Source organism: Aulonocara stuartgranti, assembly GCF_965226115.1.
Source record: "Aulonocara stuartgranti genome assembly, chromosome: 11".
NCBI lineage: Eukaryota > Metazoa > Chordata > Actinopteri > Cichliformes > Cichlidae > Aulonocara > Aulonocara stuartgranti.
In genome coordinates, this window is record NC_138947.1 from 10,223,739 (window position 1) to 10,248,636 (window position 24,898).

The 24,898-nt window shown below is 37.9% G+C and overlaps 2 protein-coding genes across 3 annotated transcripts in view; one reads left to right on the forward strand and one right to left on the reverse strand.

The window, feature by feature from the left end:
• creb5b (cAMP responsive element binding protein 5b) overlaps nt 1-5,741 on the reverse strand; it is a 43,579-nt gene extending 37,838 nt beyond the window's left edge. Inside the window, exons 1-2 of the mRNA XM_082552547.1 lie at nt 5,646-5,741; nt 4,115-4,219 (exon numbers count right to left, since the gene is read on the reverse strand). The gene's annotated coding sequence lies outside the window, so the exon portion shown is untranslated. The remainder of the gene's footprint in view (nt 1-4,114; nt 4,220-5,645) is intronic.
• jazf1b (JAZF zinc finger 1b) lies at nt 5,726-24,871 on the forward strand. Of its 2 annotated transcripts, XM_082552551.1 has the most exons (6): nt 5,803-5,891; nt 8,423-8,514; nt 18,266-18,338; nt 18,986-19,182; nt 20,662-20,831; nt 22,327-24,871. In XM_082552551.1, exons 2-6 carry the CDS (start codon nt 8,484-8,486, stop codon nt 22,501-22,503), a joined length of 648 nt encoding a protein of 215 aa, XP_082408677.1. In that variant the 5' UTR covers nt 5,803-5,891; nt 8,423-8,483; the 3' UTR covers nt 22,504-24,871. The 2 variants fall into 2 exon arrangements, with proteins under 2 accessions (XP_082408678.1, XP_082408677.1); XM_082552552.1 differs by lacking the exon at nt 8,423-8,514 and having other exon boundaries at nt 5,726-5,891.
• Nucleotides 24,872-24,898: the final 27 nt, after the last annotated feature.

Consider the following 24,898-nt stretch of genomic DNA (forward strand, 5'->3'; position numbering starts at 1 on the left):
ACGTGGGATTCCTGAACTTCTAAATCATTGTGGTCCGCTGGTGGGTGGAGCCAGCGGGGGCGGAGTTTGCAAATGCACGCCCAGGGGCATGTATGAACACCGCTGGCCCTTGGTGGGTGTGGTCCAAAGCTGGAGCGCCAGTACAGAGCAATGAGTGCAAATAAACGTGCGGTGCTGCAGCTTCTATCTGTCAACTGCGAGAGCGATAAACGGGAAAACCTGCTAAACAGTCCCACGCGTGAAGTATAATCAAGACCCTGCAAACTTTAACCAACAAAACTGAAACTTTATAATAGGAAGCTCCCTACAAGTAAATAAAAATAATTCTACTATTTGCTGATTTCCAGCTCCATATCTTTATTCTTGGACTCTTTGAACATTAGCCACAGCCTCACAGCAAATCCACTGCTGAACCAAGACGTTTTAACTCCTCTTTTAAAAGCTACACTTCCTTTACGCCAGCTTTCTATTGATTGACTCCCCCTTGCAAACAGAAGGCTTGAACATCAGGCTGGGATGACTATATTAGGGCTGTTTCCTCTCACAGGAGCTTTGATTATGGCAGTATTATCTATTTATGTACATGCGAGAAAACAAGGAAACACAACAAAAGTCCCCCTTTAAAAGGAACCAAGCAGAAACTGACCTTTACAATGTACCTTGTGTGCGCTTGTGTGACATGATGAGTGAAGTGTTTTTCATGCAAGAATACAAATTTTCTCAGACTTGTAGTCCTCGGATTTGCTAATTCAAAAATTCAAGTAGAATTTGGGAAAACTCTACCTACAAACCTAAAGAACCTAAAGTAATTATGAAACTGGGAATCTCTTCAAAATAAATTATAATAAACATACATGACCAAGTCTAATGACTCCAGAAACAGGAAAGTTACTTTTTGCCAGAATTACGATTCAGCCTCAGTGACAATCTGCATACTGTATTACTCCCTGACGTTACTGTCAGGGCCTTAGAAACGTGTTTTCGTCAAACTGGCTTCATTTTTTGCTTATGTTTCACAGTGAGACTATAACCTGGCAGGACTCAATGCATCATCAACAGCTTGACTGGCAAATGAACTGAATGTGCAAAACACAGAGTGTTGCCTGTTGCCTTTTCTAAAGTGTGCCTTAGCTACAGCACATAGAAGAGATTTAAACAGCTCTGAAGTATACAAAGCATTTATGTTGGAGCTCTGCACGACCTGCTGGTGCCAACTGGCTGTGATTTCTTGGGCCACAGACACTGGTAGTGAAGCCATCCTCGGTTCCAGGGATTAATGACTCCTCACACATTGAGAAATGTTTACCACTCGCCACTCCACTAGACACACTAAGAGCTCTGTCACTGAAACAATAACGCAGTCTGAAAAGCCCTCATAACTCAGAGCCTCTCCGCCTTTGTCTTTTAACCAGAGCTTTAATCAACATTTATGACATCCTTTTGTCTCTTTATTGCCAATATATTTCCCAACCAATCCAAACATTATGCTCCCAGAGGAGCAGACTATTAAGGTTGGAAAGAGCCGATACAGTTTGGGTCAGTGACCCACACTAAAGTGGACTTGATCTATATTATACTAAACCTTTTATTATTATGCCTTTGTGCAATGCTTCTAGCTAAGATCACCTTGGGAAGATAAGGACCAGTGATGATGCTTTGTTGTAGCAGGTGCAAAAGGTGAAGGAGGCTAATAACAAAAGCGTCTCATAGGTTTTCAATTTTCATCAAAATATAAAGCACTTTAATGAATATTCCACTTTGCAAAGCAGTCAGCTATAGGAAATAGATGTCCAGATTAATGCTGCTCTTCATACCTCAAACAGAGATGACTACGCCCAAAGAGATATTAGTATAAAGCTCTTAGTAACTGTGCAACAACAGAAATCTAAGATATTTAGTTATCTGTTACCGCTCATATAAGCAAATACTTCTCCAAAATTTGGGGTAGAAAAAGCAAAATAGAAAATAGAAATATAAAACTAACAAATGATTGTAGGTCTTTGTCAACTGGTGTTTTCTTGTTTTCACGCACTACTGGTGCATCCTCACCTTACATTTTGGGTTAAAAAAAACTTCTAAAACTCTGATTTTAACCAACAATATATCAAAGCAGTCACTTTAGTCTGTAGATGAGATCATCCATAGTGGTGTGTTTGTTTTAAAATCGCTACGTTTCAATCAGAGGCTTCACCATCGAACTCTTATCACATATTTAAGACCAAGCAAGTCATGACTGTTGTGGCAGAGGGAAAGATGTAAGATAAGACCTAAGCAGCCAAGTCAATTTTACTGGCATCTGAAAGAAGATAGTCTGGGCTTTCCACAGCAGTAGTTATGTTGACAGATTCAAACTTTCTTCAGAAATGTTCTATTTTTTTAAATTACTTAACAGAATAAATTGGTATATAGTCTGAATGTCAAAAATAAATAAATAAATAATGTAGAGTTACTAATTTGTCTGATTTGAAAACATAATCATATCTTTACAAAGCCAGGAAAATATACCAGCCTAGCTGACTATAAATATTGAAAGACATTGCTTCTGAACTGGTGGGAATGTCATTCCAAGTGTTTGCTGTTCAGTGGTTAAAGATCAGGAACTACTGTGTGGTGAGGGAAACCTCAGGACATACTGAATATCACAGTGTTGACACTCTGACAATGTCAAGGTCTGTGGGTTGTAAAAGAAAAAAAGTAGATATATTTGTGTTACTTGAAAAATGAGAATGTTCAGTAATTCACTGCATTGCAAAACAACAATACAGTAATAAAAAATTCAATACTGGTTTATGGGGATGTTTTGCAATTAAACTTCAAAATAAGGATAGAAAACCCTTTACTCTACAGGCAGTTGTTTAACCAGTAAATTTACTTTTGTGCACTGCAACATCTGAGTTACTCAAATTTCAGCATTCAGATTAATCATTGAAATACTGAAATGAAGCTAGTGGTTTGAAACTGTCAAGACTCAGTAATTTCTGTCTTGGTATGTCAACTATCTCTGCTGAGCTTTCTAATGGCCCTGGGAGTCTTGTCCAACAAAATATATACTCTGGAGGGTCCTCAGTAGATAACCTTAGTGGCTTTTTCTCGCTCAAACACTTGACCCTATAACATTTACATTAGGTGGACGATAAATGGTGGTGCCTGAGTGAAAGCTATGGAGATTTGTAATTGTGTAGGATAATCTTTTTGCACAGCACTTGCGAGAACGTTTATCAGTCTAATGATATATGAACTTGTCTTCTGTGTTACTTAAAGGGGATTATTAATAACATTTTTAACAATAACAATTTTTAAATGTTATATGGCGAGGCTAACAATAACACTATCATAACACCTTTAGATTACATTACAACACTGCATGGATAATATGTTGTGAGTGGTATTTCCATTGTGTTAGTCATCCCTATATGATTTATATTGGCTTGCGGGACCCGCGGTCCTATTACAAATCACTTAAATAAACACACTGATGATTTGAGTTAGAAATAAAGTCCCTAGGGAGCTGTTTTCACTTTCAACTGTTTGAAATAAGTCTCCACTCCATGCAAAAATGAAGCCAGAAGGACTGAGGTGCCCTTTCTTTACTGTAGAGTGTAGGAGTGAGGAAATTATCTTATTGGTTGACTCAAACTTGCTGGGCAGTTCCCAGAGAACAGAAGGGTTTGGTCACTTATGAGCAGCTATTAAACGTGACTTTGCCTGCATGTGTTTCCACAGTGAGGTTGAACAGTCTATTCAGTACATCCTAAGCCCAAAGAATCCCAAACATATCTATTACCTCATCTCTAAACTTAAGAGTAATGATTAGGTGAAGCCTTACCCATCAAGCAAAAACTTCAATAAATAACAGAGGATAAGCCATGCCAGGATTTTTAAAAGAAACCCATCAGTTTCCTCAAACAAGAAGCTGTGAGTGATGTAATGCTTTCATAGTAATATCCCACAGTGTTCTCATGCATAACTGGAAAAGAAAAAAAGTTTTACCATCACTGGTCTGAAATTTGGATGAGCCCAGTTATGACCCATTACACATTCATCAGGCACAGACTCAAAGATACCACACAGTCCATGGATGCAAAAAAAGTAACTAAAGAATTCTTCCACTCACTTTTTTGCCTCTTTAAAAAGGAACATTTGTTGCATATTGTCACATATACATTGTAGAGACCCGTGTTTCTCTCTTACAAGTTGTTGCATCAGTCACTCTGTTCTCCTGAAAACAGTCAGATGGGGGGGGGGGGGGGGGGGAAGAAAACCAGCTCCAGATTAGATTAATGACAAGGCACAAAATGTTTCAGATCTGTTACTCTGACAAGTAATTTAATTAAATGTAGCGTACACATGCTGTAGTTATTCAGAACCTGTGCACATTTTCAAATTGATTTTATGCATTAATGAACGATGAAAAATGGCAGCATGCACTTAATTCCAGCCTGTCTCTACCTCAGACTACCTCAGAAAATAAAATCACTTTGCAGAACAAGGCATGTGAAGTGCTGTTGATAGTAGGAAAAAAAACATATAAAAATAAAATCCTTAGGAAGGATGAAACCTCTTGTAGGACTATACTGTTGGCTGAGTTAGAGATAGTCCTGGGAGACCTTTAATCCACTGAACATGACTTACCTTTATTCACTGGCCAATACTGCCGCTCTGTGGCCATTAGATGCTCTTAAGCTACTTGTTGCTCCAAAGTGGAATTCACAGCACGACTTATTAATTACCCACATTTACTACAAAATATATGCACATAATTGCAAATGTAACAAGCATCAGTCAGTTCTAGAATACGATTCCGGTGAAGGCAGACACTTAGTTTGTTGAAGTGACGCACATCCTACCTGGCACTTAATTAAAGGTAATTTGAAAACTGAAAGAAAAGGTATACAAATAAGTCAATATAAGGAAAAATATTTGCAGTGACGATGTCTATTAATTAGTCAAGCCAAGTGTGCAAACTCCATGCGTTAAATTAGGCAAACTGTTCAAAAAGCAACTTCCTATAAAGCATTACAAGAACTATATAGCCAACTACCGTACTACACAGTTTCTAGGAATGCAGTTTGTTTGTGTGTGTGTGTGTGTGTGTGTGTGTGTGTGTGTGTGTGTGTGTGTGTGTGTGTGTGTGTGTAAAATCGCACTTTTGTTATTAGATAATTGTCATTTAACGTTTACTCATCTGCTGTTTTACTTGATAATTCAAATTTGACCAACAGTTCACGTAATTATAAACAAACTTTTAATTTTTTAAATAAGTGATTAATGTAGCTAGACAGACCAAAAGATGACGTTTCGAAATGTATATTTAGGCTCTTGGCATAACAATGGCAACAACATTGTGTATTTTTATTTAAAATAATCAAAATTATATTTTAAAAAAATGATTACGTCTTTTAAAAGGAATACGAAAATTTTATAAACTTCAAGATGAGGTCTATTTCAATTCTCATTTAATATCCTGTACGACCCTAAACTCTAACAATATATCCTAGTTTGCCAAAAGTTTAATTTTCATCTAATATATTGCCATCCCTTCACTGCAGGCGTGCCATAAGGACTCACTTCAGATACGAACTGTATAACTAGAGGCAATTTAGAAAAATTGTTTGGCTTTTTTAATGAAAGTCAAACAGCCTCACTTCCGGTGTCATTAAGTGTCTCCAGCTGGTTTGACGCAGCTGAGAGAAGTCAGCGAGCTCCAGCTGTTTCCACCGCTGTCCGCCCCGCTGTTTCCCCGCCGCTTGCCCTCATTTCTAATGCTGCAGCGACCATGACAGGCATCGCCGCTGCTTCCTTCTTTTCCAACGCTTGCAGGTTCGGGGGCTGCGGACTTCACTTCGACTCGCTGTCCGAGCTCATCGTCCACATCGAGGATAACCACATCGGTAAGAACTGATAAGTACCGAGCCCCAGCCTGCAATGGCCATGGCCCCGGTTTGCAGCTTAGCATACGTGGCTAATTAGCAACCTAGCAAGTTACTTCCTGCGTCCTGACAACCCTGTTGCTAGGTGTGGCGGCAGTTGATGTTACCCCTCTTCTTTTCTCTTTCAAAGCTGTGTCACTGTGTTATTTTACTGCTGCAACATCGAAGAAACACAAACTTGAAGTTACTATATGCGCCCGGGTCGCGCGTGCAATTAGTTAATGCAGCGCCAGGCCCGCGCGCGTAGCTGGAAACGTCGTGAGTCAACTTAGAGTCAGCAGCTTGTTTCAGTCCGCCTGACAACGTAGTTAACTGGGCTATATAAAAATATACATTGCATATCATTTCGCCAGCTGACATAGGAAAAAAAATACTACGTCTGGGTATTGGCCCTTCAAAAGAGAACAATAGTATGAAAAACACACACACACACTCGTGGAAATATATTATCTAACCAATATTGTTCAACAATTCAGATATTATCCAAACTACCAGCGTTTTTATTATCTGTCTTAGTTCAAAGCACCTTGGAGTTATCTATTATTTAATGTGTGTGGGTTTTTTTTGTTTGCTTGTTTGTTTGTTTGTTTGTTTTTACAAGTTGTATTCTTTGTTTTGTAGATATACAATGCCCCAAATCTAAAATTTGGGGAAATTGGCTGGAAACTGAGAACTGTATTGCTTGGTAAATTTCCATAATTTGGCTTAATACGACAAGTGCAAGAAAAAGTTAGAAAACCGGTGTTATTCTACAATGTCCAAATCTAAACCTATGCTATTCCACATGGGTGTTTGTCTACTGCAGGCTAGCAACACAGATGCTGCCTCCCACCCCAAAAGATTATCATTTAATGGCGCCTCCTCTAGTTCATGCTGGGAAAGACAATAATAGCCACTGCCTGTGGGTGGAGATTGGGAAGCAATTATAGATGGGGCTGTGGAAATATTTATTTTATTAGCCTGTTCATCATTTTTTTTTTTCTGATTGCTGTTTTATAGCCTCTCAGGGAGTTTATCTAAATGAGTTCGGCTGGCACATAGTTAATCTTAATATAAGTTGCTTTTGTTAATGAATTGAAATTAACTGATTACATTTTTTTCTGCAGAGGGATACTTCATTAGTTATCTTAAGTTAGTGCAGTGTAATGCATTTGAATTTAAGTAGGTAAAGATTGTAAACCAATTTAAATGAACCTCTATATGCAAATGAAGTGGAAAAAAAATCCCTCTTTTAGAATAAAAGGGAAACAACTATAGACTGAATATGCAGCTATGGTCTAAAGTTTACATACACTCATCATGAACATGAGTTCTGAGTGATTTCTTTAATCTGTTCTTTTTCAGGGTGGAACGCTTGTGCAGTCTGCATATCTAATAATTTTACAAAATAAGAATTGGGTGCACAAGTTTGAATTTATGTTGGATTTTCTCAAATCCACACAGGTTCAAATATATCCATACACTTGACTAATATTTGGTTAAATTTCACTTAGCAAGTTACACCTCAACCAGATGCTTTTAGTTGCCATCAACAAGCTTTTGGCATAATTCTGGTTGAATATTTGGCCACTCTTCCTGGCAGAATTTATAGAGTTCAGTTACATTGATTGGGACCCAGCTAAGCACAGTCTCCAAATATTCAGTTGGGTTGAGGTTGGGACTTTCCAGAAGTTTAATGTTAGCCTCCTTTTTCCATTTCAAAACCATGTTTTGATGTGTGTTTGGGATCACTGTCATGTTGGAAAACCCAGTTTTGTCCAAGTTTCACCCGTCTAGCTGTTGATGTGTGGTGGAGGTGAAGGTGAAAAACTTGAAGGTACTCTTCTTGCTTCATTATTCCATTGACTTTGTGCAACATACCTGGCAGCGAAACAGCCCCAAAACATGATGCTACCATCACCATGCTTGACAGTTTTCTTAGGTTTGAAAGCCTCACCCTTTACTCCTATAAACACATCATGAAAACATACCTCAAGTAAAGTACTTTGTTAGTGTACTTAAGTACAATTTTCAGGTATCTCTACTTTGCTTGAGTAGTTTTTTTCTGAAAACATTTTACTTTTACTCCCCACAATTTTTAAACAAATATCTGCACTTTCTTCTTACATTTTCATAACAGGCTTGTTACTTTTGCTTTAACACATTTGGGGGGAGTTATTGTTTTGTCACTGCGAGCCTGCATTTATTAATCATCAGAGGATGTGACATAAAAAGAGATGACATGTGCCATAGTCAAAGGTTAAACATGGGACAGTGGTTTCTTTGTTTGTTTTTTGCCACAACATCGAATTACTGCAGGTGTCCATAAGTTGAGGTACTTCGGCATCTAGCTAGTGCTACAGAAGGGGAGCGAGCATAAAGGGAGTTACTTTTTTTTAACTGTCAGGTCATTTCTATCAGCTCAGCAAACATCAGCAAACACACAAACTGTTTTTGTGCAGTTTGTCTCACAGTGTGTTGCTAGCTAAAGGTCCAGCTTCTGTATTTCACAGGGAGAGAAAAGGAAGAGAGCTAACTTCACTCAGAGATGGAGAAAGATAAGAAAGACAGGACATGAGAGGAAGAAGAGAGGTTAGATTTAAAGGTAAGGACTGCTCAGTGGGATTTGATAAACTGGAAAAGTCCTAATGTTTTTAAATCAGATATTGGGTCTGTACATCTGACATTATGTTTTTTTTCATATTGTGAAATTTGCTGCTAAACAAACTGAGCTAGACCATCAACATCAAGTGAAGCAGAGATGAATTTGAAGTTAAGCTGATGATGCTTAGATTCATTCGCTGAATTCTACCCTTATATCGACTTTATACTGACTAATATAAAGACAGCATAAACAGTGTAGTGTCAGCTGTGAAACATCTGCTGACTTCTTGTTAAATTCAGTTGTGTAAATCCATAGTGGGCAGCAGGTCAGCTGATCACAGCATGTACACTAAGAAAATCTACTGGAGCTTTCAATAGAAATTATTGTGTTACCCTCTACAATGTAGGCAACAGAAATCAGATTTATTTTTTTTACGTCCCTTCTTTTTCTTCAGGTTCAAGCTGAGCATAATTACAATTAAAAAAATTCGGTTATCTTTGCACAAAACCAGAAACATCCTCCAAAGAATTATTTTTTTGCTTTCTTATTTTGAGTCTCTACTTTTTGACTTTTACCTGAGTAAAGAAATTGAATCAGTACTTCAACTTTTACTGGAGTATTTTTTAACAGTAGTGTTTGTACTTCTACTGAAGTACAGAATGTCTGTAACTTTGCAACTCTGTATGAAGTTGTTTGAAATTATGATGGGCAGTTGTTTAGAAATGGCTCCAAGAGACCTTCCCGACTTGTGTAACCCTACAACGCTGAGTTCAATGGACTTTCCCATTGCTCAGATTATTGCTTAATCAGTGAGTGGTGTCAAACTAATCATTTTTACATTGTTAAAGAGAAACTGCCAGTTGTCAATCACAATCACTAACGAGAAGTTATTAAGCATCAGTCTTGATGAGCGTATCCAGATTTCTGACCTCAACTGTAAATTCTGTAGCTACTGGATCCAAAAAGTGAACCAAATGCAGTAGTTCATGGCCTCCATGCCTATGGCCTCCATGCCTATGGCCTCCATGCCTATGGCCTCCATGCGTATACCCTAAGTCAGGGGTCCCCAATCTCAGTCCACGAGGGCCGGTGTCCCTGCAGGTTTTAGATGTGTCCTTGATCCATCACAGCTGATTTAAATGGATAAATTACCTTCTCAACATGTCTTGAAGTTCTCCAGAGGCCTGGCAATGAGCTAATCATGTGATTCAGGTGTGTTGACCCAGGGTGAGATCTAAAACCTGCAGGGACACCGGCCCTCGTGGACTGAGATTGGGGACCCCTGCCCTCGTGGACTGAGATTGGGGACCCCTGCCCTAAGTAAACATTTTCCTAATTAGTTTTTGATCTCAGTCACTAGTTTCACATCTTATCTAATACAATATGACACTCATTTTGTAAACTATGGTCCCCATTAAAATCAAAAAGGAGGACAAAGCATAGAAATTCCACCCTATGAAGAGTGCCCTGTGGTTTTTCATTTCGATCTAATCCTTGCTTGTCACGTTTTTATATTAAAATGTTATGAATACTGCATTTTTTTTGATAAGTGCTAAGGCATTTATGTCTTTTTAACAAAGGCTAGTCAAGAAAGTGAATTCCAATCCTCACGATTTGAACGTGTGATCGTCAAACTGTGGGGAACTACATCTGTTCCCTAATGTAATATTTCAGACTCTTGCTATTGAAGCTGACAGGGCTCAGCTGTCTCTGTTGTTCTTGTTTGTTGCCTGACTGGCTTTAATACCCTCCGCTCTCTGACTATGTGCTGTGCATGTGTCCAAGGTGTTAGCCTTAGAGAAAAAAGTCTTCCAAATGACTTATTGGGGAATAATGAAGCAATTAGTTGGCTCAAAGTGGAAAAACTTTGCTGCCCCCCTCCTTTGTCTGCTGGCCTGTGCTCACTCTGAGAAGTGAGAAATCTTGCGCGTTGTGCCAAGTGCCTGTGAAGCATAATTACAGAGCGAGTGCTTGATTTGGCATGTCTTCCTCCTCATCTGGTGGCCTGCTGCTTAAAGAACATTCTCCATTATAATTAGGCGCCTGGAAAACAAGAACACATTCTTGTCCACTGCTAGCCAGCCTGCTGGTTGGGTGTGTGAACAAAAGATGGCGCTCCTTTGCTGTTGGTTGCTGTCTTTTTAGATGGGTATTATAGGCCAGAAGTTAGTCAGTTCATTTTAACAACTCTACATATTTTTCACATTCTAGCCTGATCGAAGAGTCTAGCTAGGGTCATTTATCAAGAGAATATTGAAACTTATTGCTTTTTTGTTAGCTGCAATGAAAATATAGATTATCAGCACAGATGAAGTATAAACTCAAGGTAGTGGGGTTATTTTTTTTATTTTTTTTTAACCCCATTGTGAATTAAACTATATTTTGAGTTTTAAGTTAATAATGAGAGTCAGGCTGTCCTCTTGGGCCTTTGTGAGCAAAATCGGCACATGCTAATCAGGACGAGGAAAGTTTGAATTCTGACTGTAATGCATGCTGGCTTAAGCCTGAAAGAGCTCCTGTGAACTTGATATTCTTGTGTGGTATAAAAACTGTACCCACCTATTCGCTGAAATGTTTACTTTCTCACTGAGCAACCAGGCCACTGTAGACCAAAAGAAAATGGCGATCGTGTTATTTAAACCTTTTAGTGTGTGCGTATGTGTTGCTGGGTAGATGGCCTGTAGTGTCCATACACGATAACAATGAGTCTGCTTGTTGCCAGTCCTCACTGGAGGCTCGTTTGGTAGATTTTGCTCTGCACCCTCATAATCTGCGCGGAAGTAATAAATTTGGGAAACAGCAACTAGTTCCCTGATCTGTGCACCTGGTGAGCCTAATTACATTTCCCCAACCCCCGACACTGCTGCTTCTGTTCCTGTGCGGTGACTGCAACATACTTCATAAAAAGGTTTCACACAGGAGATAATGTACAGCCTATGTTGACATTACACAACATGCGTAGTCAACGTGATATTTTTGCTGGAGTCTATTATTTTAGTGATTTTATCTGTAACACCCAAGTTTGACCTAAAGTTGTTTCCTGGTTACTTGTCGCACATTGCTTTGCTATGCACAGGACTTCTTTAGCCTTCCGAATACACAAGTTTATAAACGAAACAGCTGCAAAGTTAAATTCAGACTCAAATTTAAAAATAATTATTCCTGGCACACCGTGCTGGAATGGTTTATTTATTATTAGAGTAACAGAAAATCAATCTGAAGTCATTTTTTTTTAAAAAAAACTAAAAATATTAGTTATTTTTAACGATTTGTTGCTTTGCCGTGTTTTACTGTAAGCTCAGTATTTTTGGGATTGGGACTGTTTGTCAGAAAACATTAAGAAACTCATATTTTTTATTATTTGATACACCAGGGAAATAATTAATTCATTAAGAATGTATTCTCCAGATGGATCAAAATTAGTAAATGGCCATAAGAAATAATTATTGTATGTTTTGGTATGTGTTTGTGAAAACACATCTTTGTGAAAGCACATGAGGTTCTGTCTGAATTAAACACATCGATAATGGATTATTTTAACCCTGCCATGTTTTTTCAGTAAGCCACAAAGGCAGCTTGTACACATGGGGATTGACTCTGTTTCATTTCCTCCTTCGAGGTCACATTGTAATGAATTACCTGTGCCACCACTCCTGGTAATGTTCCCTGCTGCTCAGAGCCACCATAAACATGTCACCATAATGCTCACCACTCTGCTCTACCCTGCAGTGCATTTGGCCATGAGGGTGGAGAGCTAGACACTGGTGGAAATGAGAGAGGTGTGTGTGTGTGTGTGTGTGTGTGTGTGTGTGTGTGTGTGTGTGTGTGTGTGTGTGTGTGTGTGTGTGTGTGTGTGTGCGCGCGCGCGCTCGCGCTTGTCGTGAAGGGTGTTAGGGGAGAATAGCAGGCGTCACTTCCCCTTGCCCCAGGAAGGTTTGTTGTGTGATAGTCTCTAGGTTTCCTTTCACAGAATGTCTTAGTGGTCCAGAGATACACTGAAACCACTAATTCAGTCAGGATTCACTCTCATACACAAGTGTCACATAAATTAATTAAGTGGTTTATACCAAAATGTAAATGATTGTGCATCATCATGTCAAGGCTAGACCTCTTAATTGAAATACTTTAAAGTCTTAAGAAATGCTTAAAAAAACTGCCAAGACAAACTCCTAGATGAAAGTTCAGTGCTCTTTTGGAAAAGAGTTTAGGTCCAATAAATGTTTGTTTTTTGTTTTTTTGTTTTTTTTAAATAACATTACTACAAAAATTAACAGCGTTTGTCATTGTATCCAGATTTTTTTTTCTTGCATGTTGCTAAATGAAAACTTTTCTTTGTGAACTGTGTGTTGTTTGTGGGGGGAAAAGGGAATTTGCTGAAAACCACAACTTGTGTGGGAAGTTTTGGATTGCAGAGCAGAAAGTGGTTTAAACTAATACATATTTTGATAAAATGTCAGTGGAAATCAGAAATCAAATTACATATTAAATGTTTTAAGTCTGATTTGTCTTTCTTTCCCACTTGACCATGAAGGAGCTTGTGCTTCTTTGCCTCTAGAAGTAGCGATGGTGAATAAATCCCCTTTTTTTTTGTTTCCCAGAAGGCTTCTAATAACTGGCCACCAAAGTGGACCACCTGTGTAGTCTGATTAGAGGGGTTCCCATCTCTATTTGAGGCGCCTTCGTCCTGGTGCTTGACTGCTGGTGGCCCCAAAAGAATAGCGGAGGCTGTGGGGAGCTGGCCCCTGCTGGCCTCCTCTCTGGTCCTACCTGAGGTGTGTGTGATTTACAGCGTGCAGGGACAGACCGATCCACTGCTGCATGAGCAGACCGCCATTCCTTTGCTTGAAACTCATTAGGGATTTTAGTAGGGATTTCTTGTGCACTCTCTCACAGACACATGCCATTACCCACAGCTCAGAAAAGTCCCTACAGTAGTATATGCACAGTCCTGTGCTTTTGGCATGGGAATAGTGTTGTAATGAATGTGTCTTTCCTACTCTGTTTCCATGACTTTGGCTGGAGAGTAAAGAGAGGTGTGCTATCCTTCTCACTGGGGATAAATCCACTGTTAATGAAACACTTGCTTACGACTGAGGCCTTGAAAGAAACCTTCTGCCTTAGGTGCTGAGATTTGACCTGCTCTATCTATCATAACACTCTGCCACAATTTACTAGATATTTGGCTGTACAAACTAACTGTTCAAAGCTCTTTGCCTTCTGACGCCTATGGTGACTTTAAATTAAGACTGACTGACTGATGCCTTGTTGATTATATTTTTTTATATTTATATTGCTTAAATGTGGTTTGGGTTTCACTGATAAAAAATTTAGAGCGTTGTGTGAGGTGTCCATGTCTTTATGAGCAATTGTGTCTGCATAATTTAAATCTCTCTCATTTGGATTTTTTTCTACATTTAGCTTAACCTATATTTCTCTTATACATCAAAAGTCTGATGTATTAGGTGGAACTTCTAATCAGTGTGTTTGAACAAAAGTTAGAATATGACCAGTCTGCAAACATGTGGTACCAGCATCCACTACTGAAAAGTGGTGATGTGTGGTATTCAACTCCAGCCTTGCAGTTTTATAAATAGCAGGTATATTTAGAAGACAAAATAAATAGTCACCTAAAAGGGAAAGAGAGCCCCTAAACCTAACAAGTTCTTCTTTGACCCTCTAGGTCTTTCTGTCCAGGAGAATTGTATTCGAACTCGGGGAAATCACTAAACAAAGAAAGATGCAAACAGGAGTAAAATCCCAAGGCAGTGGAAGCAATAAATGAGCATGACTCAAGATTTTTATTACAGCATGAAAAAGGTGTTGCTTACTCCTTTAACCAAGAACTTTAATTGCATCTTTACCATGTGTTTCATATCAATGCCTTAGTATTTTTTTTATTATATCAAATAGAAATTGGCAATTATCAGTATGATTAGCATTATTTTTTTTGTTACTCAATACACATAGCTTGTTAAAGCAGCACTTTAGTATTTGTGCCTTACAAAACCATAATTTAAAATTCAGTGTTGGAAATGGCCTTAGGTGTAAGTGTTTAAGTGTAAGTGTACAAATAAGCACATAGGCAAAATGAGTAATAGTTTTAACCACATGGGGGTAGCAGTCTTTCACAGAGTTGGACATGGAGGTTTAGTTGGTAAGTGGTAGAAACTGTTGTTTTATGGGGCATCTTCTCTTTGCCCACATGGACAGCAGTGGGAAGAGTGTTTGAAGTCAGCCCTGCTTCACCTCAGGGTGTGGAGATTGGCTATTGTTGTACATTTAGCACCACTGAGCAAGATGAATGTCTGGAGCACAGCATGGGAAAACACAGTATGTGTCAAGTGTGGTCATGTGTAAGCAATGTGGCGTCTGCAGAGCAGCTTTTTTAAAAACTGCAATGGAAATTTAAAACAGAAGGCTCCTGAGCAGTCTTGTTCTATATTTTATATAAAACAGTGTTGTAGAACAGAACAAAATTTTAACCATTAGAGAAAAAATATTCACAGCCGCCCCACAGATGTGCCATTAAGTATAGCCACTTTCAAAACTGCTAACATTTATTTAGTCTGTCTTCAATTTTTTGTTTTTCTGAGTTAACTTCAATAATGTGTTCCTCTAAACCATCGAAATGCCTTTAGACCCCTCAATTCTACTCAAAAACGTATACCATTAATTAATGCTCCAGTTTTAAATATGATGAATAAATAAACCTTTACTTAAAAGCCCTTTTTTTGATTCAGCTGTCTTAGCTATATAGGCCAATTTCTTACCTTCTCTTTTTATTTCTAAAATTTTTGAAGAAGTAGTCAAATGATTACTTGCAAAGAAATGTTTTGTTTTTTTTCTTTTTGAAGATTTTAAGTCAGGATTTAGAGTGCGTCATAGCACAGAAATGGAAATAGTGAATGTTACAAATGATCTTCTTACTGCCTCTGACAGTGGGTTCATCTCTGTTATTGTCTGGTTATATTTGAGGTGCAGTGTTTGATCCTGTTGACCACAAAATCTTACTACAGAGATTAGAACACAAAATTGTTATTTAAAAAAACAACAATGCAGTGGTTTAAATTATATCTGACAGATTTTAATTTGTGCAGGGTAATAGGGAGTCCTCACACAGGTTAGTCATGGAGTTCCACAGGGTTCTTTGCTGGGACCAATACTTTTTACATTGTCCATGCTTTCCTTAGACAATACTATTAGAAAACACTGCATATATTTTCATCGCTATGCAGGTGATACCTAGCTTTAATTATCTATGAAGCCAGATGATACAAATTTAGTTAAACTATAGCTTTAATGACATAAAGGCCTGGATTAGCTCTAATTTCCTGCTTTTAAATTCAGAAAAAGCTTAAGTTTGTGTACCTGGTCCTACAAATCTTCGAAATTTGGTGTGTAACCAGATATTTACTTTAAATGGGATTGCTTTGACCTCCAGTACTGTGAGAAATATTTAATGATTACATTAAACAAAAATGTAGGACAGCCTCCATTCATTTGTGCAATATTACTGATGCTTCATTTATTCATGAATGTAACACTTCTAGGCTACACTGTTGTAATTTATTATTAGGCCCCTTTACTATGTAGCCATATCCCAGTTGTGATTTGGGAGATAAACAGCCTCATTAATTTTCAGATTAGGCTTAAAACTTTGCTTTTTGATAAAGCATATAGTTGGGTGGTGGATCAGGTGACCCTAAGCCATCCCTTGGCTATGATCCAATGGATTCGGGCTGCTTGGGGGCTTCCAGTGATACATGTATGAGTGGTTTGTTTTTTTTCTTCACTGTTTTAACTCCCTGTGTATTTATACATCACTGCATTTAATTACCAGTAACTATTAAACTCTGGTTCTTTCTCCCATTCTTGTCTTGTCTCTTTTTGCTCTGGGTTTTCATGTCTAAATTTGGTTCTGTCTGAGGTTTTTCCTTCCCGCTGTTTCCAAGTGCTTACTCCTGGGGTTGTGCGATTGTTCGGGTTTCTTTCTAATATTGTAGGATCTTTACCTTACAATATAGAGCACCTTGATTGTTGTTGTGATTTGGTGCTGTATAGATAAAACTGAATTGACAGTCTAGACATTGTTTTGTTTTTTTCTAGCGTTAAGCAGATATGACATGAACTTTGTAGACGTCTTTCAAAGGACACGAGAAGCTGGTTTAGAAGCTAACATCAGCTTATGGATCTTCTCCAGCATCAGTTTTCTTGATAATCATTACATCATCTTTAAAACAATAATGATGTGCATTGCACAATACCTTGCTTTTGAGTAGTTCTACAAAATATTTTCAGAGCTGAGCCCACATCCTTTTCTTGACAACACATCCTATCGAATTCTTCCACACAAATGAATACCTGGAACTCTTGATCAAAGCGCACTGCCAAGGTGCACACTGACTAACCTTTTGCAAGACCCTTAATTTATTCATATATGTGTTAGTATGACACAGAGTAGATTACAGATGACTTACAGAGCCGTTTGTCATGTTAACGTTATCTGGTGCCAAAGTTTTGAAAAGGATACTTCTCTAAATCTAAAGCCCTCCATATTTACTAGCTGCTCTATTTTTTCCTTTTCATTTTTGTTGCCAAAACTCTTCCTGATTATATTTCCACTGTGTCAACATGCACAATAAAGCTGGCTTCTAAAAACACCCCTTTAAAAATCACTAAAGTCAGCATAAGTTCCCACATAGCCGCACCTTTCCTCTGTGCCTGCCTGTCTGGGTAGAAAAAGTACTTTGCCACAAACATGGAACACAACAGTGCATCCAACACAGCCTGGCATATCACTGAAAATAATTGAGATAGTTTTGAGGTTGTTGGGGTTTTTTGTTTTGTTTTGGGTTTGTTTGTTTGTTTTTGGTTGAGAGGCTAGTTCTAGGTGGATAATGCATACTTTTGTGTGCTTCATCCTCCCTGTGACACCAAGACTGCATTGGAGGGAGAACTGGCTATCCTTATTTAGGTCAAAAACACCATTCTGCCTTATGGTGCATTGACACAAATTCATTTTTGTTTTAAAATGTGAAATGTTTATTACTTTAGAGCTGTACCGGGTTGGTCGCATGAATCACAAAAGCTCATATGAAGCTTGATGAGGCTAGCCTCGCATGTAATTGGTGATTCGTTCTTCTTGTATTCTGACGAGAGATAATGTAGTGCTCTGATGCGGTCTTCTCTCTGGAATACCTACCTATGTTTTTGTCACCATGATCATACAGCAGCTGTTCTGTAAAATGATGTAATGGATTACATTTAAAACAGCTTAAAGATGTCTTTAGTTTTTGACTGTATAGCTTAAAACGTTTTCTATTGTATTTAGTTTATGCATTGGGTATAGGTATGAATATTTGAATGTAGTTTGTTTGCTGTAATACTTCTGAAGTTATTATATGGCAACTTGCTTTATGTAATTTCATATAATAGTTATTATATAACCAGATATATTATGTATTAGTTATACATATTTTATTTTCATTCTTTTTTTTTTCTTTTTTCTTTTTTTTGTTATATGAAACTGTTTGGAGTGTAGGGACCCTGAAAAGTAATTAAGGACCAAATTGTATAAGTAATTAAATTCAGTTCAACAGTTGTCTTAGGGTAATAAATGGATAACAAAAAATAAAATAACTTTGGCATGAAAATATGACAAACTTTAATGTAAAATTGAAGAATTGTGCCATTGTTCACTGGTATATTTTGTGGCTAAATTTCTGCCTTTATGTCTATCTTGTCTTCCCAGATACAGACCCATGTCTCCTGGAGAAGCAGGAGCAGCAGCAGCCAACATATGTTGCTCTTAGCTATATCAACAGGTAAAGAAACAAGTTTCCTTTTGAAATAACCCCACTGAAGGTTAACTTAGTAATGCAGTAACTCACTTTTCAGTAAAGTGACTTTAATTTACTAAAATCTGACAAAATCATAAGATGAATATTATTAGTGGTTTGCCTGAAAAGATTTAACTAGAAAAGTTTGTGCTGTACTCCTTTGAGGTTCTACCAACAATCTAAAAAACGTCATCTGGTGGATTGCTTAAATGAATTGCTACAGTATTTGGCAGTTGGGTGTTTTATTGCACTGCGTTCATCCTGGTTGTCTTTGATATGCTGCTTGTGCAGTCGTTTTAAGAGCCTTATGCAGCAAACCATTGTACAAGAAGGTCTGCCTCTGTCTCCCTGCTCACACAAACACATCTTGATGTGGCTATCACCTAATTTGTTAATTCCACATTTGCTTTAACAGTGTCTATATTAACATTTTGGTTTTATGGTGCACATTTGCTGACGACTTTACTGTCAATCATAAAGCCCAAAGGGAAATGCAGCCACTGATTTTTTTTTTTCTTAAGCAGTACCAAACCTACAGTACACTAGATTGTAGTCTGAATGAGATGATGCTCTTTTTTTTTCCATCCAAAAAGTTTGCAAACCCTTACAAGTTTTATACCTCACAACGCCAGGTTCATGACAGATGCTGCAAGGCGAGAACACGAGGCCCTGAAGAAGAAGGTGCAGCCCAAGTTGTCTCTGTCTCTTACAGGCAATCTGTCACGTAGCAATGTTTCCACACCACCCCGCCACACCAGTGGAAACCTCACCCCTCCAGTCACCCCACCCATCACCCCTTCTTCTTCTTTCCGTAGCAGCACACCTACAGGTAACCATAATCAACACACTAGTTCATCTAATTAGGTTTCCAGGATAGGATGTGTATTTCCAGATGCTTAACATTCATGTATTTTTCTAACTGAAGCTACAGTTAAATGATTGGTTACTAAAGTTTGTCATTCCTGGTGTTGATCCTTGTGCTGAGTCTTTATTATAAGGAAATCTAATAGTTTACTGTTAACACCTAATATTTATTATATGTATCTCTCTGTTTAATATCCATGTTAAAGCCAAAGTTTCTGTTTTTAGTATCATCTAAATGAATTATCCTGTAAGTAAATCAGCTAAAAAACACAGGTTGAATAACAAAAAATATTTTTCTGTGATTGACAGTTTTTGTTTTTGTTGAATTAAGTTATCCACATGCAACACTACCAAGAACAAACCTCACACAGTCTGTGGGCTTTGTCTTTTTGCTACATCCTGCTGAAAGAACTATTCTACTAAAAGAAGTCCTTTCAGGATCGGGAAGTCCCACGATCAGAGAGTTTTGCTGACTTTGATCAATTCCCTGGGAGAAATGTTCCCTGACTCGGGCTGAGTTGGTGCTGGTAATTCCAGTCTCCAGTGTGGCCTCTGCAGCAGTCTTCCTCATTGAGCTTAATTACAAGCAAGCAGCCACTTTGAGTCTGTTTAGTTTGTATTTGCCTGTTCAGGCACTATAGCTGCAGTGTTTTATTGCCTCGGCTGTCACTATATAAAAAAATCTTTCATGTGTCTGGTGTTGACATGAAAAGTGACCACATGGTGTCTGTGTTCATCTTTTCTTTCCATGCCCTCATAAATGCATAATCTATTCTTTAGATTAATTATATGATTGAATTATTACATGTTTTTTAAATACCATTAAAAATTAAAAGGACAAACATCATAATAGATCATGATGGATTTTTTATTTTTTTATTTATTTTTTTTGGGGGGGGGGAACAGTGAGAAAGTTCTGGAGCTTGCTGGGCCTGACTTGACATCCATAAAGAAGCTCGCTGTAAGGCTGCAAAAAATCAGGGACAGCCCTTAAAGTCCAGCTAATTAGGTTTCTTTATTTAGCTTTATAAATAACAGGACCCCCCTTTTATTTTTTTTTGCAGCGTTTTCCCACGTACTTCTGTCTTCTTTTTGTGAAGTATGCATTTTTCTGGAATGGCATCTTTAATGAATTAATAAAACAATAGCAGCGTGTTGACCTAAGACCTCAATGAAATGCCTAAATTCTTTCCCACAATTTGCACATTTCAGTCTTTCCAAAAACTTGCAACAAATGAAGTCAAGATTGTGGGAATGCTATCCTTGAACACATGCTGTGAAGGGTCCACGTTGGTCAGGCTGAAAGCTCAGAGGCCAGGGTTTCATCGTCATAGAAAATATGCATAAAACAAAGCTTCTTGGAAGCAGGTTTGTGTAATATAATCCTGGTGAAGATGCCCTCAGGCGTTTGCTATTTGACTTTAAATCTTTCACCCTCTAACAGGAAGTGAGTGTGACGAAGAGGATGTAGAGTTTGAGGAGTCTGACAGTGATGAGTCATGGACCACAGAAAGCGCCATCAGCTCCGAGTCCATCCTCAGTTCCATGTACATGAACGGAGGAGATGAAAAGCCTTTTGCATGCCCAGTTCCAGGATGTAAAAAGAGATATAAGGTAAGTTTCATTCGTGGTCTCTTAAATCTTATTAGGATGCCTGTTGTAAACATAATAAAACGGTGTGAAATATCTTTATCATGACCAGAGAGACCAAATGAAAACCGGACATATTTGCATTGTATTAAGTGTGAGAGATGTGATTTTATTTACTTTCAAAATAAATCCAGCCGATTCCCTGCTGTTGACAATGGAAAATTGGTTCTTAGTTGAGCATTACAACAACAGAAATGCATACATCTAGTCCACTTCAGAGATGTGGAGTTTTTATAGCATTTTCCATCCACATCTGGTGTATGTGGTTGGAATAAATTATGTGCAGCCTGAGAAAATTGCATTGCTGACGTGAATGACAGGGTTATAGGCGATGACTTAGTCTGAGGTAGCAGGCAGCCTTAGGCATCTGTTTAGCAGTAAAACAAGATAGATTTGAAACAAGAAAACATCTTGTCCTACATTCAGATGTTGACTGGTAAATATCATAGATATACCCAAGTCTGTGAATTCCTTTAATGCTACACTATAGACTACCCTAACCCTACACTATATACACTATATTTTAGATCAATCATAATATCCCTTGCCTTTTTCATTTTGGTATGACCATGATTTTAAAATACCGGTCTCTAAGAATGAAGATGGGTATATAACTATATCTGTAGGTGCGTATAATTTTCAGAATTTGTGATTTTTGCGGGGCAGGAAGGACTGTGATGGAGGCCACAGTTCTGGGAAACAATCTGTTCCTCAGCCTTCAGACCTTTGGATAAAAGGAAACAAAGGTTTAGAGCCAAGCCAGCTAATTTCTGCAGCGATGTTCTGAAATCTGACCTTCTAACAATTCTGACAATTGGAACCTAATATAACTATACTTTTATGCTCATACTTTTGGACTGGCTAATCAGACGCACATGCGTATAGTTTTATGTGTCAATATTCTTTTCTCCAAGCAGTGCACACCAGAATTTAAAAATCAATAGCTCTCCTCCTCCAGCTCTCCCCTTTCTGTTCTGAGCGTCTCCTATTAAATGATCATAAGCATAATCATCTGCTTTATATGCACCAGAAATGTGTCAGTGAAGAGTTTTGGCTTAACATGTGATTATTTCCAAGTAAAAACACTTTGCATTGCTTTGGTTTTGTAATCTATGCAGGGGAGAACACAACCAGTTTCCTCCATAAGTCACAGACTACTATAAATAAACTAATCACCTTTTGAAAAAAAGGAATATGTATATCTGCACTAAATAACAGTCTTTCCACTAACAAGGACAACTCTATAATATTAATTTTAATATTTTAAAATACATCAACTAACCCAGAGTCCTTGAGAGTCAATGCAGATGTGAACTAACTCTACACATCCTCCATTCGCAGAGAGAGAATCCTGGTCCTCTGACTGGTTAAATTACAATAGCTTCAAGGTTATTTTGTTGTGTCTTTGGTTGGTGCGTGTCTAAAGTGGTGGCTCTTTCATTTCCTTGTTCCATTACAGAATGTAAACGGAATTAAGTATCATGCCAAGAACGGCCACCGAACTCAGATAAGGGTGCGCAAACCCTTTAAGTGTCGTTGTGGGAAGAGCTACAAAACATCTCAGGGTCTCCGCCACCACACAATCAACTTCCACCCACCCATCTCTACTGACATGATCCGTAAGTTGCAGCAGTAGAGCCTGAGTGAGGTACCAGCACTTGCCTTCAGGCTATGTCAGCAACCATCAACAGACCACTATCACCAGCAGCAGCTGTCTCCCCCTTTTCTTCCCCTCTCGTTGTATTTTACTACACTACACACTATTGCATGGTATAAACATATTATTGTTCTTTCATATCTTTTATTCAGAATGTTGAATCTTTATTTTGTTCACATTTTTGCATTTTGCACATTTAAACTATCATTTATTTATTTAGCATTTGACAGATGGTGAAGGCATGTGTTAGCCCAGGTCACAAGTAGCCTTACATGTACTGCTGGGCATTCTGGTTTAAAGGGAAGGAGAGAAAAGATTGGGATAATTGTTGAGAAAGGAAGCAATCATACCATGCATTTGTCACATTGAAGAGTTTCTTTTTTTACGATAAAATGTGACTGAGACAAATTCAGTGTTTTATATAATGTTTTATAGCATGAAATCCAGCATAAAAGCATTATTTGGCAATCTCTAATAGGCTTAATGTTACTGATCATTTGTTGGACTTATTGTAGTTACTGTTCCTTTCATATCACAAGAATTCAAAACATTTTTGATAAGTTTTACTTTAAACATGTGTGTGAGCACCAAAAGAATGTTCTCAGGTGATTTTTTTTTTTTCTTTGCTAACATTTCAGCATCATAATCCTGCCCAAGTGTTCTGATAGTATTTAAGCTGTCATTGTTCCTCATGTTCCTGACAGCTTCCCTGAAGACGTAAGCAGTTTTCCATGCTTATTTACAGTAAGGGATTGAAGCACTTTTATAAAAGTTGCCAAATAAATTAGCATTTTTACCAACATCTTGTTTCTAGTGTATATACAGTGAGTGTAGAGTTGCACGTTCTACATTGCTCCAAGGAAAGATGTACATCAATCATTTCATCTTTTCAGTATTGTAAGATTTCTGTAATAACAGCAGTTGCCTTGAAATGTAAACCATTCCAAAAAGTCTTTGTATAACTTTATTTTCAAAGCTGCTGAACACAGGCAGTCAGCCCACTCTGTTTACTATTCACTGACTGCCTGAGGCCTGAGTTATGAAGCAGGTTCACCATACCCACAATATCTATGCCATAAGTGAACCCAGATAAGGTAATCAGGCAGAGGTGGCTTTCAGCTTAGTAGCTGTGGGATGGCGTTGGTAGCATCTGACCAATCAGAAACATGGACAGGTCTTGTGGCAACAGATTGATATTAAAAAGGAAGCTTTTTATATTTTTCTAAAATTAAAGACATGATACAAACTGAAAAGCAGCACAGCTGTGAGTATGTGTAGTAACAAAAAGCACTATAGTATATCAGTGCTGTATGGATGTGTTTGAGCTTTAAGTACTTTTTTGAAAATGACTGAAAAAGCACTTTTATTGAACCTATGAAAGAAAACTAACAAGAATGCTGACCCTGCAAGTTGGAAAACTTATCAGTATCAGCTTTATACTTAACACACAGGACAATCTAATAGTTTACCATAAATAAAAAAAGGCTTAGCCTATATGCAAAGTACAAATGGGTTCCCCTTTTAGGATTATATATTGTTTCTTTAAAAGAATAACCGGAATATAAGAAAAGTGCTTCTATGAATTTGCATTTCTTGACGTGATCAAGAAAAACCTCAAATCTTCCAAGAATGGGAACGCCATTTTCCACAGAACTGATTGGTTAGATTTCGTACCTGTTGGATTATTATCTCAAATACAGGTTAGGTGTATGTGATAAGTCAACATGGCGATGTACGTTGCTAAGAAGTGAACCTCCTTATTGAGTTGATAACCCAGGTTTAGCAGATTTTTCCTGGATAAGCCCAAATCCTGTTTCATAGTACAGGTCTCAGGTCTCACAAAACTAGCTGTCTGTCATGGATAATGGGAAAAGAGGAACTAGTGTCAGTATATTCAGCACATTTGCATTCTCATAGTCCTGCTCTTAGGCTGCGAGGGAACACATGCAGCTCTTAGTTTGTGCCATAAAAATGTGTTAGCCATTTGTAAAGACTTAATAATTAAAGTAATTGAAAACCGAGCGTGAAATTCTCGAATCTGAGCCACTAGGTTATTTTCACAGCTTGGTGTTTGTGTTAAGGAACTAAAGTCCAAATAGGAATCATGGCAAAACTGAACTGCCAGTATGGAGACAACTCTTTGATATAGTGTACAGTGAATGTATTGTCTAGTGTCAAGTGCATTAAATTATATTTTCATATATTTCTGAAGTTTAAAAAAAAAAAAAGTATGGAAGTATATATCTGAAACGGTAAAACCAGAGGTGGTGACGTACTGTATTTCTTCTTGAAGCTGCTTCATGTAAACGTTTGTTACTTTACAATAAAGGTTTCTCTGCTCTTCTGACGTTTGCATTATTAACTCTTTGGACAC

What these genes read in the sequence shown, in the direction of transcription:
- jazf1b (XM_082552552.1), top strand. Translation starts at nt 5,777, where the DNA reads ATGACAGGCATCGCCGCTGCTTCCTTCTTTTCCAACGCTTGCAGGTTC. An exon ending in CATCGAGGATAACCACATCG is followed by an intron (nt 5,892 to 18,265) that starts GTAAGAACTGAT and finishes TTGTCTTCCCAG; the next exon opens with ATACAGACCCATGTCTCCTG. An exon ending in GCTCTTAGCTATATCAACAG is followed by an intron (nt 18,339 to 18,985) that starts GTAAAGAAACAA and finishes TCACAACGCCAG; the next exon opens with GTTCATGACAGATGCTGCAA.